The sequence below is a fragment of the Capsicum annuum genome, chromosome 5 (genome assembly GCF_002878395.1).
Source record: "Capsicum annuum cultivar UCD-10X-F1 chromosome 5, UCD10Xv1.1, whole genome shotgun sequence".
Lineage (NCBI taxonomy): Eukaryota > Viridiplantae > Streptophyta > Magnoliopsida > Solanales > Solanaceae > Capsicum > Capsicum annuum.
In genome coordinates, this window is record NC_061115.1 from 96,366,851 (window position 1) to 96,387,209 (window position 20,359).

At 36.2% G+C, this 20,359-nt stretch overlaps 1 protein-coding gene across 1 annotated transcript; it reads left to right on the forward strand.

Annotated features, from left to right (window-relative positions):
- The first annotated feature begins 4,567 nt into the window (after positions 1 to 4,567).
- Positions 4,568 to 5,350, forward strand: LOC107853732. The gene has a single exon (XM_016698710.2). The coding sequence runs from the start codon at positions 4,568 to 4,570 to the stop codon at positions 5,348 to 5,350; it is 783 nt and encodes a 260-aa protein (XP_016554196.2).
- Positions 5,351 to 20,359: the final 15,009 nt, after the last annotated feature.

Genomic DNA, 20,359 nt, shown 5'->3' on the forward strand with positions numbered 1-20,359 from the left:
TTTGTAATCATTAATTGAGGGTTATGATTTCTTGGTGATATATGAGCATTGGGTTGACCTCAAAAATGCAATTTTCGTATATGGGACCCATTTAGGGTTTTTGGTGTCATTTTTGGACCCAAAGCACAATAGTCCAATATGGGTATCGTTAGACTCTTATTGATGAGTAGATTATATTTATGATAGTGTCATGGCATTTTTGGGATTGTGAAGTGAAGACGAGCATATAGTGCTTGAAGTATGACTATACGATTTGGCCTTGAGGTAGGCTCCTGTCCATTTTTCTTCATAGATGATATATGATATGTATTATGTATGGATATGAATGTTAGGATTTATTATGATTAAGATACCTTATCCTTGATTATTGATGTTTTTGTAAATTCAATGAGGGTCTTGGACCCATAAGATGGTATGTTTATAACCTTATGGACTCTTATTGCATTCTCCCTAGTTTAGATTGAATTATAGCATGGATTTGATACATTGCTATATTAGGGATGTGGTTTTAGTGTTGGAAGCATGCTTAGTATATTTGATCTTATTAGGCTAGTGTGGTGTTCTTAGAATAATAATTTGGATAGAATTGACTTAAGATCCTTTATTTCTAGTTGAAGTTCCTATCTTAGGATTTTATGTGGCTTACTTTTCATCTAGAAGTTGAATTTGATATCTTAGCCAATTTTGGGGCATAGTGTACCTAATTAAGGAAATTGAGGTTTAGAAGTGGGATTGTCCAGCCCACTTAGGCGTAGACTTGTGTTACACATTATGGAATTAGCTGTGGATGTTAGACATAGTTGAGACTAATAAACCTTAGTATAAGGTTACTTTTTGACTCGATATATTGTAATAATGTTCCTCAGATTGTGACTTATGAGTTATAGCTATATTGTTGCTTATAGAAATAATTTGATAAAATCAGCCTATAGAGATGTTATTTCCTCTTAGACTTGATACTTGGCCCATAGAGATGTTATTTTCTCTAAGACTTGATACTTGGCCCATAGAGATATTATTTCTTCTTAGACTTAATACTTGTCCTATAGAGATTCCATTTCCTCTTAGACTTGATATTTGGCCCATAGAGATGTTGTTTCCCCTTAGACATAACGTTGGGTCCTTAGTGATGATTTTCCTCTTAGATGCAATGTTGGGCCTATAGAGATGCTACCTACTTTTAGATATGATAGTTGTCCTATAGAGGTGATATTCCTCACCATCCTGATGAATGAACTTTATATAAAAAATGACTTATAGTCATGTCATGTTTATTAATATTATGCCTCCTATGTGAGAGATGATTATATGCTTATTAATATTATACCTCCTATATACGAGATTCCTCCTAGGTATGAGATGATTAGAGATAGTTATGATTATAAATATTATTATAGAGATGAGTTTCAAATATGTATATGGACCAAAAGCTGTGATGATGATATTGTGATTATTCTGGATATATTATTGGGCCAAGAGATGATAGATGATATCAATTGGACATTCGAGAAGTGTTTACCCTTATTGAGGATGTTATTATAGTTCATGAATATATATATGTATGTGCGTATTCACATCTTTCCAGTATGGGATGGAGGAAGGTGTGGTATGATGCTTATGATTTCACTGATTGAATACTGGAGATGGCATGCATATATTCAATACATTCATGATTATTATATTGGTTATTGATATAATTCTAGCTGAAATGTAATCTTATGACTGTTGTTCCTAATTATAGTATAAGCTAGGTGGTAACTAGTTGTCTATTAGATGACTGTAGTACTTGATGCTTAGAATTCTAAATATGTTATTTAATGAGCCTTGCTTAGTAATATTATAGCTAATGACTAGGGTTGATACATGGTTATGAAGATGAGTTTATCGATGGTAGTGATATGTGGCTAATGATAACAAGTTATAATGTCAATTAGTTGGTAAGTGAAGATAACATGGTTAACATTGCTAGGTGATAAGGGATGCTAATGATTATGATACCTAGTTACTAATGTTGAGTAGCTAATAATGAGGACTAGTTAATAATGAGGATTAGTTGGTAAATGATTATTAGATATTGATTAGTGTTAGTTAATAAAAGATGTGTAGTTAATAAATGATAAATAGTGAATAGATGGAGATTATGGTCTAATAGTGAACCTTGACTAGATGTTAGGATTGGCTAATTATTAATTAATAGTTAGTTGCAATTCTATGATTAATGATTATGTGAAGAATCAGTTAGATTGATAACTAGAAATCATGTGATGACTAGTAATCTAGAGGTAAAATAATGAGTCTTGGCTAGTTAATAATGAGTAGCTAGAATATAATGGTAAGATAGTTATCTTTGAAATGTTATGATTATTATTGCAAGTATATTGGCTTGGGTTTGTGCACCTATTATATACCTATATTTATGCATTGATGATAAGGATGATATATTACTGCCCGAAAAGGCCAGAGAATACTTTTATAATATATTGATGCCCGACAAGGATGAGGAATACTTTGATGATATATTGATGCCCGGTAAGGACAGAGGATACTTTATAATAAATTGATACCCGACAAGGCCAAAGTATACTTTGATGATATATTGATGCCCAACAAGGCCGTAGGATACTGTGATGATATATTGATACCTGAAAAAGCCAGAGAATACTATGATGATATATTGATACCCTTAGAGGCTGGAGGATACTTTGATGGAATATTGATACCTGAAAAGGTTGGAGGTTGATCACGATGATGATGACACTTATGATGATATTGTTGATATTAATTGTGTACCTTTCATCCATTCCTACATGTGCATTGCCTATCACCAGTATGCACCTATTTTTATCATTCGGTATGGGGAGGTTACATAGACATGGGAGAAGAATATGCCTTGTATTATGGTATGTTTATTGAACCTTTAAAGCCTGGGGAGGGAGATATGCATAGGCTTGGTTAGGTCTTTTGTTGTCCAGAGTAGTCAATTATACACACTGATATTAATGTTATTATTATCATTGTTATGATCATTATTATGGTTTGCTTATACAAATTGGTCATTGACCTTGTATCGGTATTCGAGGTATGTCTTCAACCTCTTCTATCTTATGAATACACTATTATGCATGTTTATATATCATGTTTAGTCATGTGGATTGGGAGCGTTGAGTTTGATAGTATTAAATCCTGATAGTATATTAATGATGTCTATAAACGAGGATATAATGATCTAGGTTATGCTTTAAGATGACCTCATGCATATATGTGTATGCACTTGTATATATGTATCTAGTTATATGAAGCAATGACACTATCGTATATCCCTTTCTTCGTTGTTCTTATTATAAATGTGTTTCTTTTCTTTGTATATTGTTATATATCTTTCTTTTGCCTTTCATTCGTTTATTAGCCTGGGTTATACGGTATAACATTGACGTCTATTGAATGTAGCTGGAATAGGATAGTTTACCCTTGATAATTCCTTAGTCTTATTATGTTAGACTCTTGGACTTATACAGGATAGTTTTCCCTTATTCTTCACATTGATTTGTTATATGATTTTTGGACTCTTGGGTGTAGTTTCCATTCTATTTATATGTTGTATGTATCTGCTTTACCTTTGGAGCGCAGTTGACAGTTGCCTACTAAGTACCAATTATCTGGTACTCATACTACACTTCTGTAACCTTCAGTTCATAGTACGGGTTATTTTCATTAATGTGTGCATCAGATGGAGCAACCATGGTTCAGAGACTTGTAGTGAACTCCTAACGTTTAGAGTGTTACTTATGTCTCTCTTAAGTATTAAACTAGTCTCTACTTTGTATTTAGAGATAAGTTTTATCATTGTACTTCCTTTGACATTTCATTTCGATTTTCTTGATATATAGAAGCTTTGGTATTGATACCAGCGGGTTTTGGGGATTCACTTATGTAATGGTTTTTATCTTATTTATCCCTTATTCTTTTCCTTATATATTTGATTAGTCTATTACTAGCCGTTTTAGACTATGGATTGGCTTGAATACTGGTGGGTTATGGTGGGAGCCATTATGACTTGAGAAATCGGGTCTTCACACATCTAAGATCTTTGATGAAGAATAATCCAAAAAGCTTGACGAAGAGATCAAATATTTGGCTACCTATTCAGGGGGTTCCCACCTGGTCTATTAAAGTCAAGGTGGGAACCAAAGTTTTAAAGAGCGATATAGGGACCGTGACCGTGATTGGAGTGACAAGGATCATAAGTATGATCATTATGTTCCCCCTTATTATGGGAAAAAAGGCAAGGATTCCAACTCCATTGACCCCGGCAAATACCAAACAGAAGATGTGGTCGAAAGAATTTTAATGAAAATGTAGGGAATGGACAAAATTCTCTATGAATTTAAAGGTGATTTCTCGTAACTCAACCATATGGTTCTATGTCACTCCATTTCAATTACACAATTGGAGACTCAAATCGGGAAAATCTCTATTCAAATTAATGCTAGGACAAAGGGAGGCCATCCTAGTGACACCATTGTAAACCCAAAAAATGAGGCCCAAGTGTTTGCTATTGTCACTAGGAATGGTAAAACCCTTGGTGATCTTGTGGTACATGTCAAAAAAAAAGCCCAATGATTCAAAGGAAGAGGCTCTGAAGTCTAATAAATGGAAAGAAAAAGAGCTGGTGTTAAATGAAGAAGTTGATATAGAAGAGGGTGATCCAAATTTAGTTGAAAATAATAAAGTGACTAGTAATCCAATGCCTACCATGATGGTTTTCCCTCTATTCCCTCAAGGTCTCAAAAAGAATGAAACAATGCGAAATTCAGAATTCATGGCTAAGCTTAGCAACCTCTCCATTAATATCCCATTGCTTGCGACTATCCAATATATCCCATGGTATGCTAAGTTTATGAAAAAGTTGATGTCCAAGACGAGGGTTGTTGATAGTGATACAATTGAAGTTAATCATGGGTGTAGAGCTACCATGGCTAGTGCAATAGTAGAAAAGAAGGAAGATTCGGGAGCATTTACAATTCCATGCACCATCAGGGCACATAAGTTTGAAAAAACTTTATATGACCTTGGTGTAAGTATAAATCTCATACCCTTCACAATATATAAGAGGATTATATTGGGCACTCTTACTCCAATGTCAATGAGTCTTTTTATTGTAGACCGTTCGTTCAAGAAACCGGTTGGTGTTGTTTTTAATGTTTTGGTGAAAGTTATTAAATTCATCCTTCCGGAAGAATTTATGGTGCTAGATAGTGAAATAGATCATGAGGTTCCTATCATTCTTTGTAGACCTTTTCTTTCCCCCGTTAGAGCCATTGTTGAATTGGAGCTTGCGGATAAAGTTTAGAGTTCATGATGATGAAGTGTCTTTCTGGGTGTGCAAAATAACAAAACAACCCGTGGAACTTCAAGTGGTATCAGTGATAGATGTTGAAGTTTAGAAATTTAATGACGGGTCCTTTGAGAACCTAACTTGAGAATGAAGGAAGACTTCATTCCATGATGCTAAGTAAGGCGCTATGAGGGGTAAAACCCACAAATTCCACAAAAGTGGCTCGTATCCTTTGTTTTTAATTTTGTAGTGTAGATTTCAATTTTGTCAATTTAATAATCCATGTATTTATATCACTAAAGAGTGTGTTGAGTAAGTTTGAAAAGGGGAAGTGTTGAATCATTACTCAGTGAACTAAATAAGGTAAAATGTATCAAAATTAGAAATAAGCTAAATAGGGAAAATATAGGGGAAAAATGCCCTCTGTTACCATGATCATGGTACCTTGATCGTGATCATGATCAACCATGTGTCCACGATCGTAGACCCCTGATAGCGATCATGGTCTAGGCAATTTAAAAGACCATCTGAATGCCCCATTTCTCTCGCACTCCCTTCTCAAATTTTCTCTCAAGTTGCACCCACTCTTGGGCATACTTTGGGCATTCAAAAGAACTAGAGAATATTCTTGCATCATCCCATCTTATAAGTCTCTCAAATTCATACTTTAATTGTTGAAATTAAGCCATAAAATGCATGTTATAGGAAAGGCCTAAATTTGTGTTTTTCATTGTTAAATATGTTTGCAATAAAATTATATGGTAGTTAGCTGCTAGAATATGGTGTGCACATAAGTGGGGAAGTTTTGAGTACCCAAATTGTGTGCGCATTGAGAAAATTTAAGGCTACACACCAACTGCTTGATCAATTTCTCAAATGAGTATTCACTAGTTATTTCTACATTCGGAAGGCATAATCAAGTACCTAGTAGTCTTTTTCAATGATTTTAGTGTAAATTCTTGTTATAGAACATGTTTTTTCTTAAAATTTTAATATTTTTGACATTGGATATTTTGGATTGAAATCAGTCTCAATTAATGCAATCACGGTCATTCGGACTGCCATCTCAGCTCCATCGCTCATGAACACAGTAACTTAGGTTGATTTTCATTCTGGGTCAAAAATTTCGCACTTTAATTGTTTATCCAAACACCACCAATTTGCAATACTATGAGCTTTAGTGAACAACATAGTTTAGTTTGTGCATGTATATTCCAATGATTAATGTGGTTACATTGTTCACTTACTTTTTAGGATCATATCATGGAAGAATAGGACCAAGTCCGATTCATGGCACCCGAGTGCCACACTCTTTATTATTGGGATCTTCCAAGGAAAAAACTGCTCCCGAAAAGAGAAATATGCTTGGAGAAAGTGCCGAAAAAGATTCCGTCATTTCATAATAGGCTTGTGGCCATGGGGTGGCAGTTCTTCGACCCGGATCCTTTCAAGGCAAGCGAGCAATGGGTTTTTAAGTTCTAAACTAACCTTCACCTAGTAGCTTTTTTAGACTCAGCCAACTTGATTATCCAGATTCGGGAGATGGAGGTGGACTTTAGGGTAGAGAAAATAAATGAAATCTACAGGCTCTTAAATGGAAATATGGGTGAGTTCAAAGAGAAAAGGTGCAAGTCAGGAAGCTGGTTGGCAGAAAGACTATGTCCCAAAAAAGAAAGTCTTTTGGCTAGTGACCAAGAGAAATATATCCATAAATGAATTCACTGCCGAGGGTCGTATTTGGTTTAGCATCATATGTAGTCGAGTATACCCTTGCATCCACATGATACCAGTTTGATATTTACGGGCTCAGATGGTTGCTTGCATTCTAGATGGAATTTCTTTGAATATTGGTTAGCTCATAGTTTCTGACATAAAATTCTTCCAGAACCAAGGTGGTATGTGTCTCTCCTTTCCCTCCTCAATATTGAGCTTTGCTAGAGAGCCGAGGTTGAGGAGTACCCTGGAGATACTTGGGTGTGCCCTGGTACCCTATCTATCCTATTAAAATTCGAGGTGAGGGTGCACTGGGAAAAAGCAAGAAAAGGAAGATAGACTTAGGAAAATCGACATATGAGGAGATTGAGTCTTGTAGTCCATCCACCATAGACCTCTTGAGGAGAACGGTGTAGACATTACAACCATTAGGGAGCTCATGTCAGGTCTTCCCCAGGGGAAAGGAGAGCCCTCCATCACCCATCAATAATGTGTGTCCTGATCTGATAATGAAAAGTATCATGAGGACCAGAAGAAACAGGGAGCTATCCTTGATAGGCTTGAGAGAACCTATTCATCCTTGGTGGCGTCACATCAAGATCTCTGGGTTTCACTTGAGAAAATGGAAAAAAAGGAAAAGAAGAGAGATAAATTCATTAGCAAAAATGAGGAATGGGGTTAGTGCATGTGGAAGATCCTAACACCCCATGATAGACTTTTTTCCATATGGAGAGTGATGATGTGGCCCTAATTAAGTGGTCTGATCCTGAGGATGTTGATGATGCTGAGACCGAGTGTGGTAGAATATCTTGATGCAGTTTCAGGGAGAACCCATATCTCTCTTTATGCTTCATTGTTTATGCAGTGAGGACACTGCTAGCTTTTTAGTTGGAAGCACCTACCTCCGTATTTATTTGATTTGGGACTGTATTATTGATATTTGTGGATGGTTTTATATTCTTTTGGATGATTTTTATTTTTATTTGGATTGTAATATTCGGGCACTCTGATGGTGCCTATATTTGCATGGATTAGACATTTTTGTTTTTATATTTTTTAATTTATCTTTATTTTGCGTATGACGATATTGGATAAACTTTTCCCTATGATAGACTGAGTAAGGATATTCTTCAGGGAAAGAGCATTGTGATTGGGTTTTGATCTATAGATGGGGAATCCTGATTACCCGTTGCATCGAGGTCACAAATGAAAGGGAAGTCTGAGTACCTGCGGCATTTTTTATTTGGGATCACATATATACCCATGGCAAAGTCTGATAGCCATATAGGTTTGCCCATATGAAAGATAAAATATGAGACAATAGCTTGGGTTGGTCCCATAATTAGCAAATTATTTGTGGCTCAAATGCAAAGCAAACCCCCCATCCATCAAAAGATTTCCAAAATATAGAGGGCATGGACGTGAGAGACCTTGAAACAATAGTTTTTCTCTTTTTGTGACTCCAAATATTTTACTTTTAAAAATTGGTAAATACTTCATTTTTTCTCTAGAAGGAGGGGAAAATGATCCTCCTTATTCCATGGGTTGTGATTTTATTTTTCCAAATCTCATATGTACTTGTACCATCTAGAGTTTTCCCCATTTGTCTCTCAAGTCTAATTTTTATTGTACTTGGTTGGTGAGATGACCCTAGGCCACCTTTGTGACATTGGAAGTCCACTTTATCCTAAAAAGCCTACTCTTGCATAGATGTTATCCCTAGTCACCCATATTGTGTCTTTAGCCCTTTCTTAGGAAAATACATTACAAGTCGTGAGCCTTTCATTTTTTATCCCTCTTTTGAGCCCTACCCTTTTTGACCTTAAAAATACAACTTGAGGCTAAAATCCTAAGTTGGGGGTAGTAAATATTGGAAGAGGTAACTTTGGGCGACAAAGTTTAAAGTGAATTCCTAAGAGCTTAAGCATTGAGAACAAATGAATAAAAAAAAAGGATCTAACAAAGGAAAGAAAAGCATTAAGTGTGCAAGAAAAAAAATGAAAAGAAAATTGGTGAACCAAGGAAATAAAAGTAGGAACATGTGTAAAGAGTGAAAACAAAAGAAGTTGCCCATGATCAAAATTTGGATAACATAATGTGATACAAATGTTCAAGGAGGGTATAACCAAGTTTTTCCTAAATTATATACTACCCTTCCCTAAACCTACATTATAAGTTCAAAGGCCCTTTGATATCTCCAACAAAGTGTATTCATTGTAGTAATGATTGAAAAATAGAGGCAAGCCTATGGCATGGTACTTGTTATCATCGAGAGTCCTTTGGGAGAGAGAGAGTTTTGCACTTAAATCCCTTGTTGCATATTTGACAACTTCGTGTGTGGAATTTTCCTTCTTGTATGGAGGCATGTAAACAAGTTGATGTGGGTGATTTTCTCATTTCCCAAAAAAGAGGCAAAAGGAGTATAATGTAGTTGAGGTCGAAGGTGAGACACATCTATAGTATTCGTGATTGTTGCATGGTTTCTCTTTGAAGTCTTTTGCATCCTTCTGAATTGCATTTTATGTTAAAGGGTTTCATGTGAATATAATTGCCCATGTTTGAATAGATATTTGTTGTAGTAATCAAGTTGAGGTCAATGTATCGTTGGGTCATAAAATTTTGGCATAAATGTGTATTGTCTAATGGTAATAGGTAGTGTTGCTTGAGGACAAGCAAAGCTTTATGTCGGGGGTATTGTTGAGTGGTGAACTTACAACTCATTTGCACTCAACATTCGTTCACACTATTATGGGTTGAATGTATAAATGAGATGTATTTGTGATTAAATGCAATAAATCCTCATTTTGCAAGCATACAAGTTATGAGATGGAAAGTCGTGGATGCAAGCTAAAAAAGATCAAAAAGGAGGAAAGAAGTACAACTGATGTACCTGAAGCAGGAACCAGCCTTAGTTACCGTGATCGTAATCTGTGGGCCACGATCATAGCTAGTCAAGCCAGGTCAAAGTATTGCAATTGCAGTGATCTTTCCGCAGTCACTGTAGCAGCAATTACAGACAAGCCTCAGCGATCGTGGCTACGCGGGAATGTGCCCGAGGGCAGATTTGTAATTTTACTCACCCGAACCTAATTTCTTTTATAGGCTAAAACCCTTTCTCTTTTGGGTATTCTACACACTTTTAATATTTTTGAATTTGAAATTAAAACCCAAATTTTGGAAAGAATTATATTTTCATTTGGAAACTTTGAATTTAGTATTTTGAAGAATGGATGCTTTGAACAATCCCTACGGTATATTTTTTTCTCTCTTTTCTTTATGAGTAGCTACACTTTCATTGTCTTGGGATTATGCTGAACTAAGGTGCAATTATGTCTGGGTTTTGATATATTTGTGTATATGTAGTTTGTTGATGATAGGTTTTACTATTGCTTGGTTAAATTAGTTGGGATTTGTGGCTGAAATCCCCAAATACCCGAAATGGGTTTCTGGCTGAAAACCCCAAATTCTTGAAAGCTCAAACCACCCTTGAAAGAGAGGTTTGGGTGAACTTTTAGAACCTATATCATCTTTGAAAGAGGGATGTGGGTGACAAGGCAATAGTAGACAATTAATGGGTGTAGTTTGCTAATTTTCACTATCTTAGATATAAGGGTGATTAGGAAGTCGACTATATCTTTGGCATCTTCCTAGAAATAGGGATGCACAATTGAGGTAATAGGTGAATGTAATTAACACACTAGTTAGGTACCTGAAAGGGACAATGAGTGAAATTTGTGAGGTTTTCTTGACAAACTAGCCGCAAGGATCTTAGACCTAGCTGGCCATATTGTTAATAACTAGCATGTACACTAAATTTTCATGCATACATGCATAACTTGTCCTTAGGTAGAAATAATCCAAAGATTCCAAAAACCATACCCCCCCTCTAAATTTTATTAATAGAATTTAATACCCATAGGACTAGAATCCTAATTTAGCTCCTCGTGGATTCAACTTCAACATAAGTTGACCTTTGACAACGACCGTCCTTTGCCAATTTCGATGGTATAGGTGAGCATTATCACAAGGTCCCTCTCATCTAACGAGAACAACTAGAGTATTTTCATTCTATTCATGAGATAACAAGTCCAACTAATCAAGGTTCTAGTCCATAAGTCAATTATCACACTTTATAGATTCAATAGCCTAAGCGGTTCAACTAATCCCAAACATTACCACCTACCTTTCCAACACCTAAAACCCCTCCCAATCATAACAAGATATCAAAGGCATACTATAATAAAGCTCAATCTGACAAGAAGTAACCCTAGCCTATCTCAAATCCAAATATATCACAGTAACTAACAACTTAGCCTACCTCAAATCCAAATATATCGCACTAACTGACAACCTTTTCTTTCCCTTTCCGCAAAGCTTCTTCTTGGATCCAAGCTATCAAAACACAATCTATGCATTGTTATGAGAATATCAATACCCATATTGTACCATTGTTTGTCGGGTCTAAAATGACACCAAAAAAGCCTAGTGGGTCCCACATAAAAAAATGAGTTTCTGAGACCAACCCATTGTTCAAAAACCATTAGGAAGTTATATCCCACAAGAACTTTGGTGCAACCCAAGCATATTTGTGGTAATGTCAAGCCCTCAATCCATTTGGGGTTTTGTGTCAAATAATCAAGAATTCGACACTAAAATGAAGGATTCACCTTAGATTCATTGATAATCATGAATATACAAATTATTCAAGCTCCCAATCAACACCCCAAGAATCTATTTGAGGACTACACACTCTATTAGGGTTTATGGGACTCAAAGTAAAAGTAAAATGACCAATTCTCGACAAAAAGGGCATTTAAATATCCCTTCCCAGGTCCTCGGTCCACACGATCGAGAGCACGTGGGTCTCACTTGCGACATCATGATCACGATACACCCTCCATGATTGTGGTACCTTCTGCCTTACCAGATGAAATTTTAAAATTGGAATAAATTCCAAGTTTTGGTCAATACCTCAGGATGCCTCTGGAATCCAATATGAGCAAATGGAATATGTAACCACATTAATTTCAACATTCCGAATGCATTTGCAAAGTCAGATTATCCATCCGAGGTTGTTTCACCATATGTAAGATGCACAGTTGAATATCCAATTTATCAACACTCCGAACAATTGGTTGAAATGAGTTTGAGTGTAGCGGTACCCAAATAAATGGTCTACCTAACCTAAAATTGATATTTCAGAGTTGTGACCACAGTCAAAATTTGAATCCAATATCGTTTCACTGAGGTTTTTCCTTGGTGGCCATTTGGAACCAGAGTAGACTTATACATACGGAAATGATTCTAAAACCCAAACGAACTGCCCGATAACCGAACTATTAGTTCCAGAAAGTCATAAATGACTTGAGGCAGCTATAAGAAAGCTCTAACGGCAAAAATAAGAGGATTCACAAGAAATAACCTGAAGGGTCATTACAACATCTTCTACTGAGGAACTTTCATTCCCAAAAGTTAAAGATGAAGAAAATACCTTAAACTTTAAATATGTGAGGACACTGGGTCCATATCTCGCTCTAGATACCCAAGTGGCCTCCTTCGCTTGGTGGTGCCTCTACTCAACCTTAACTATAGGAATCTCTCTAGTACACAACTACCTCATATCACTAGCCAAAATAAGTACAGGCTCATCCACAAAGGTCAACTGCTCATCCAACTAGACTAAGTCATACCTAAGCACATAAGACAGATCAGGGATATACATTCGTGAAAAAGAGACATGGAAAATAGGTTGAACAACAGCAAAATATAGAGGCAATGCAAACTCATAGGCCACCTCACCAACTACGCAGAGAATCTCAAAAGGACCAATATATTGAGGGCTGAGCTTACCCTTCCTTTTTAACCTCATCACACCTCTCAAGGGAAAACATAAAGGAACATACGGTCACCAACTCCGAATCTCAAGGTAGGGAGCATATGATTGGCATAGGCCTTCTTCCTACTATGGGCTACTCTTAGCCCATCCTGAATCCCCCTAACTCTATCCAAAAAGTACTAAAGAAAATTCATACCATGAGATCTCACCTTAGAAGTCTAAAACCATCCTATCGGAGAATGACATCTCCTGTTATACAAAGCCTCACAAGGCGCCATCTCAATACTCGAATGGTATCTATTATTATATGCAAACTTGGTCAATGCTAAGTGTTGATCCTACTGTCCTCCAAAATACATAACACAGGCTCAGACCATATCCTCAAGTACTTGAATAGTCCACTCGGACTGACCATCGGTCTGCGGATGAAAATCGATACTCAAATTCACTCAAGTACCCAACTCCTCCTGGAATTCTCTCTAATATCATGAAGTAAATACACAACCATAGTCTGATATGATAGAAATAGGCACCCCATATAAAAGAATTATCTTCCGAACATAAATATAAGCTAATCTTTCAACACTGAAAGTCATCTAAATATGAATGAAATATGTTGACTTTGTCAAACAATCCACTATAACCGAAATACCATCAAGACCATAGTAAGTATGAGGTAAACCTCTTATGAAATCAATAGTAATTTGTTCCCATTTCCCCTCGGAATGGACAACCTCTGAGTTAATCCTCCAGGACATGGATGCTCGGCCCTAACCTGCTGACAATATAGGTAATAAGACACAAAGTATCCCACATCTCTCTTTATACCATCCCACAAATAATTTTTCCTCAAATTACTATACATCTTAGCCATACTAGGATGAATAGAATATCTAGAGATGTGAGCCTCAGGAAGAATCGATGAAATAAAGACATCTGGCCGAAGAAAACTAATACAACCCTAAAATCTTAAGATACCCTCAGAATCAATGGTGTGCCTCTCAGACTCACCACTCACCATCTTTTTATAAAGGAAACTCAACTAGCTATCCTCATACTAACGATCACAAATTTCGTCAAATAGAGAGGACGTCGCCTCAACATATGCCAAAATTATTGCAGGATCCAAAATATCAAGGCAAACTATAAAATTGACTAAGGACTGAATATTTTGTGCCATAGGCCTATGAGAAAATGATATGCATGCCAAGCTACCTATACTCACTACCTTACGACTCATGGAATCAGCTACCACATTTTCTTTACCTGTATAATACAAGATGAAAACATCATAGCCCCTTAAAAACTCCATCCATCCAAGTTGTCGAGCATTAAGCTCTTGCTAGGTCATAAGATGTTGAAGGCTGCAAACATAGGTGAAAATCTCACAATGCACCCTAGACAAATAATGCCTCCAAATATTAAGAGAAAAAATTATCGCCACCAACTCTAAATCATAAGTTGGGTAGTTGCGCTTATACACTTTAAGTTGTCTAAAAGCATAAGCAAAAGGGTGGCCTTGCTATATCAAAACACAACAAAGACCAACACCCAAAGCATCACAAAACATGGAGAATCCCTCACCCTCAATAGAAAGTGCAAACACAGGAGCTGAAATAAGATAATTATTGAGCTTTCCGAAGCTCAACTCACACTCCTCGGACCATCGGAAAGGAACTTTCTTCTGAGTCAATCTAGTCATGGGGGCTGAAATACTGGCGAAGCTCTCAATCAAAGCTCCTATAATAACCAGCCAAACAAATAAAACTGTAAACCTCAGTCGGAAACACAGGCCTAGCCCAATCATGAATCGCCACAATCTTAGTCGGGTCTTCCATGATATCGGCTTTAGATGCCGCATTTCCAAGAAATGACACTGACTTAAGCCAAAACTCCCTCTTAGAGAACTTGGTAACGAACACATGATCTTGAAAGGTCTGGAGCACAATCCTTAAGTATTGTGCATTCACTTCACTACTTCTTGAATACAAAAGAATGCCATCAATGAACACAATAACGAAGGAGTCTAAATAGGGCCTGAACACATGATTCATTAATTCCAAGAACATGGCTAGTGCATTAGTCAGCCAAAAAGAAATCTCCAAAAATTTATAATGACCATAACGGAACTTGAAAGCTGTCTTCAAAATATTCTCGACCCAAATCCTCTACTAATGATAATTGGATCTCAAATAAATCTTAGAAAACATGGCTAAACCCTAAAGTTTGTCGAACAAATCATCAATACGGAGCATAGGATAATAATTCTTCATAGTTACCTTATTAAGCTGCCTATAATAAATACACATACTCATAGGGCCATTTTTTCATTACAAAATATATAGGAACTCCTTACGATGATAAACTCGACCTAATAAAACCCTTACCATGATGATCATAAATCTAAGAATTCATCTCCTTAAGCTCGGCAGGGGCCATACAGTAAGGTGCTATAAAAATAGGTCGGGTGCTAGGCTCAAGGTTAATAGCAAACTCAATCTCACAGTCAGTGAGAATACTAGGTAGGTCGATAGAAAATACATCAGACAACTCAAAAACAATAGAAACTAAGTGAAGTGATGGACTCTTTAAATGAGTAGCACATAGTTAAGTAAGATAAGACTCGCATCCTCTCGATATAAGTCTAATAGAATAAACATTAGAAATAATACCCATCAGCTTATGGATAACTTCTCTCTACCATATAAGTGGGGGTATATCGTGCATATCTAAGGTAATAATCTTGGAAAAACAATCCATGACTACATGATAGTGAGATAATCACTCCATGCCTAGATTTATATTGAAATCTAGCATATCCAAAATAATAAGATTAGTCTAAGTATCAATATCACTAACTGTCATAACACATGATCGGAATACTCGATCGACTATGAAAGAATCACCCATGGGAGTAGGCACGTGTAATAGCGTGGATAATAAATCAATATTCAAGTCCAACCGTAGTGTATAATAAGCAAATAAATAACAATAAGTGGATCCCGGATCAAATGAAGTAAGATCTAACTCATGGCATACCAAAATCGTAACTACAACTACAATATATAAAGTCTCATCCTTGGGTCTAGTGGGAATGTATATAACTGACCATGCCCACCACCAAGCTGGGCACCTGACCAATCTTCTATCCTGCTTGCTTTAGTACCACCTCGAGCACCTTGATAACCATCCATTCTATCTCACAAACCACCTCTACCTGAGGGATAAACTATCCTAATATGTGTAGTACCCTGATATGAAACAACTATTGCCCCACAACTAGGGCACTCTCACAAAATAACCAGGAAGACAACAAATAAAACAAGAGTAATAAGCAAAACCAAAACTCATAGATTTGGCTGAACTGGAGAAACCACCACGTCTAGCATAACATATAAATGAACTTCTCAAAGACTAATCACCGCCCTTACTAGGGTGACCACTAGTACTAAACTGGCCTCGATCAGTATTCTAAAGTGCTGCATGAATTGGTCAACTAGTCTAACTCTGAGGCTAAAAAAATGGATATGGAGAATACCTAACATAAGAACTATCACCTCTGAATTAGGGACTATTATAACTCCCACCAAATCTGCCCTGGTACTTTCCCATCTTATCACAACCCTTATGATGCATGTCTTCTATCACTCTAGCATAACCTAAAACCTCAACAAAGGTCCCATCCGCAACAACTAGACTCTAAGTAACCATCTAAATAAGGAATCTCAATCCTCTCACTAATCAATGAACTCTCTCATACTAAGTATCTAAAATCAAAGTCGCATGTCTGGCTAACTTATAGAAATAGCCCTCATACTCGAAGACAGTCATAGAACCCTACTCATATTTGGTGAACTGATCTATTAGTTGATCTCTAAGGCTATGTGGTATATACTTCTCCAATAACATATCAGAGAACTGAGTCCATGACAAGGGAGAAGATCCAACTATCCTAGAACGTATAAAACCTCTCTAGTAGTGTCGACCAAACAAATCCAACTAAAATATAGTGTAATCCACACCACGTATCTTAACAAGGTCAAATCCATGGAGCCTATCCTCATAAGAAATAGGAAACTCAAATGCATCCTCTCTAGGAGCACCACAAAACCTAGGCAGAGCAAACCTCAAAAATCTACCCAGTATCTTCTACTCCTTAGCAGACATAACAGGGCAGGTCACAACTTGCTGAGCAACCATCAGCTGAACAACTATTGGCATAGGAACCTCAACTCCAGGAGCTGCAACTGCAGGCTGTACTACTGCCCTATTAGTCTATGCACCATCAAAAGGCGCACTACCAATAATATCCAATAGCTAAATCAAGGCATCTCTGAGCATTGAAACAAAAATATAACCTGGTGGAGCCTCGGCTGGTCCCTGTCTCACCATTGGCTGTGGCAGGAACTCTAGCTCAGGTGCAGGAATGGGATTTGGAGAAAACAACCTATCTTGGTCCCTAACTGGGACACATCATGAGTCTATCCATGAAAAAAAAAAGGATTCCTGCGCTCAGTCTCAAAATCCCTATTATATATAGAGGTAGCAAGTATCCTAGGCATATGCAAAAGTGAAAAATCAAGGAAATATTTTACAAATCAACTCAGACTATTTGAAAGATATGAGTGAAAGAAGTGAAGGACTCCTAATAATGTCCCATAGACTCCCAAAAATAGGAAACAAACATCAAAATTTTATTCTATAGGACTCTATTAGACACTTTCTCTTGTACTGACAATATCGGTGAAACCTAGTCTCTGATACCAATTTATTATGAACCGATTCACAAGTCATGATGGCACCTACTAAAACCCACCTATAGGTAATCTAACACCATAACTTAGAACTAATCTAATGGCTTACTTTGATAAAAATGCCTAACTCAGCCCAAATACACGAACATAATTGTAATCAACAGTGTTCCACTAAAAGAAGATGATCAAAATACGGATACCAATCCCACAACCTTGTAATATTATTACAAAATTATCTAAGTATAGAAGGAAATAGGCAATTCAAAACTGCTGAAGCTCACCCTATCTCTAAAACATCAATAATATATGATCTCAATTCAGCAGCAGAAACTAGTACCTAGGTCTGCACCAAAAAGGTACAAAAGTGTAGTATGGGTACCAATACAATGGGTACTCATTAGGAGTCATCGACCGACTTAGCTAAATTATGATAAAAAGATGATATAAAGCAAGATAATATCTCTAAGTCAAGGTACATAATCAAACCTGAATCATCTTCATTATCTGTGTATAATATATATAATCAAACTAAAATGATAATATGAAATATCATATCAATACCCTGCAATACAATCATATATTAGGATTAAATAATTCAAAAGCATAAAGTAACACTAATATGATTACAACCGCATAAATAACAAGTTGGCGCGCAAATATCCATTGGAGCATAAAGTAAAGGAAATCACCATGGTGTCTCATACCACAAGGATAGAATCCCATACCACTGAAGAGTGCATCAATGGATAAAATCATCAATGTATATAGATATATAACCAACATCTCCTTTTCTATAGATTTCCATATTCCCATAAACAACTATTTTCCCATATACATAATCATTAACTAATCCCGTAATTGAATATCATATATCAAAGTACTAATACGTATAATTATATCACCATATAGATATCTATCTCATCAATATACTCTACCTACTCATTATTAGCTAATCAATGATTTTAAAAAAACAACCAATTCGCTAGTCATCAATGACCTTTAATTATTAGCCTAACTTATTCTTTACATAATCCTTATTCACGAGATTGCATCTAACCCTTATTCATTAAATTGCCAATATTCAACATCTAGTCCAGATTCACTAATAGACCATAGAAGCAATTTAACAAATGCTCATTTCTAATCATCATAATCGCACCAGTCACCAGCTAGAAAATGCTACTAATCACCATTTGAACACTTATTTTTCTATCAACTAACGTATTTTATTATCTAGCATCATTAATCTAAAAATCCCCAATTAATAACTAGTTGTACTCACTGTATAGTACTAAGATGACCAACGTTGCTTAGAAAGTGATTAGTATTAAAGAATTATAACCGACATTCCAAGAATAACATCATAACCTAAAAGCACATATGGATGTAATCATTTAAAGGTATAACCACATATAATCATATATATGCTTACCATACATAATATCATTATATCCTCCAAACTTGTCGGGCATCATCGTATCATCAATATATCAACTAAACTTTATAGGCATCATCATATCATAAATATATTCTCTAAACTTGTCGGGTATCATCATATCATCAATACATCATTAAGACTTGTCGGGTACTATCATATCATCAATACATTCTACGAACTTTCCAGGTATCATCATATAATTAATAATCCTTCATATTTGTCGGGTATCATCATTTCATCAATACATTCTTCGAATATGTTAGGTATCATCATGTCATCAATACATACTCCAGTCTTTCTGGGTATCATCATATCATCAATATATCTTTTATAAGACCCCACAAAGTTCCCTCAAAGTTTGAGCCTTTAAAGCATGCTAAGTGAATGTAATTATGGTCCAAAAAGATTAAGGGGTGACTTCCAAAGTGATTAATGTTTAAACCATATGGAATTTTCCTAATTTTGAATTTTTATCGGGTGAGAAATTGAATTATCTTGCCAACGATACCCATTTCATCAAAATCTAACATTGAAAGAGAAAGTTATGGATGTTTTACAGAAAGCAGTCAAAACTACCCAGGTGCGACAGAGAGGGCCAACGGACCGTTAGGCTAGCGACGGACCATCACTAAAACCATTAAAGAGGAGGCAGTGAGACCATAATCTATCTAAGTTTGATGGATTGGGCCGACGGACTGTCGAGCCAGCGATGGACCTTTGATCCAGCCATCACAGGCAAGGTAGAAAGTCCAATTCTAGACCAGGTGTGACGGCCAGGGTAGACAGACCATCGCACCCACCATCGTCTTTTTCTGTACAATGATTTTAAGTTATTTTTTAAAGGGACTTTTTAGTCTTTTTCTCCCTTTTTAACACCTAGAAATATCAAAAACGAATTAGATAACTTCATTATCTCCCAAAACATCTCCAAATCTAGGTTTTCTTGCTCAAGAACAAGGATAAATCTATGCTTCAAGAACTCCAAGAATACACCATAACTTTCACAAATTGAGTTATAAGTTGAGGATCCCAAGACAAAAGTTCCATGAACCCTTACTCAAAGTATGAAAAGAGAGTCTCAAGTAAGCTTCTCCAACTACAAGATATAATCTAAGGTATATGGGGTTTGAACAAGGACACTTCTTTCATCCTTGTGCCCAAAAGTCATTTTACTTACGAGAATATATAATTTTCTATGTTTTCTTATGAATTTAAGTATGGGTTTATACCCTATGTTATTATTCCTTGAGATTTTAAAAGTTTCAATGTTCTAGAAATTGAAG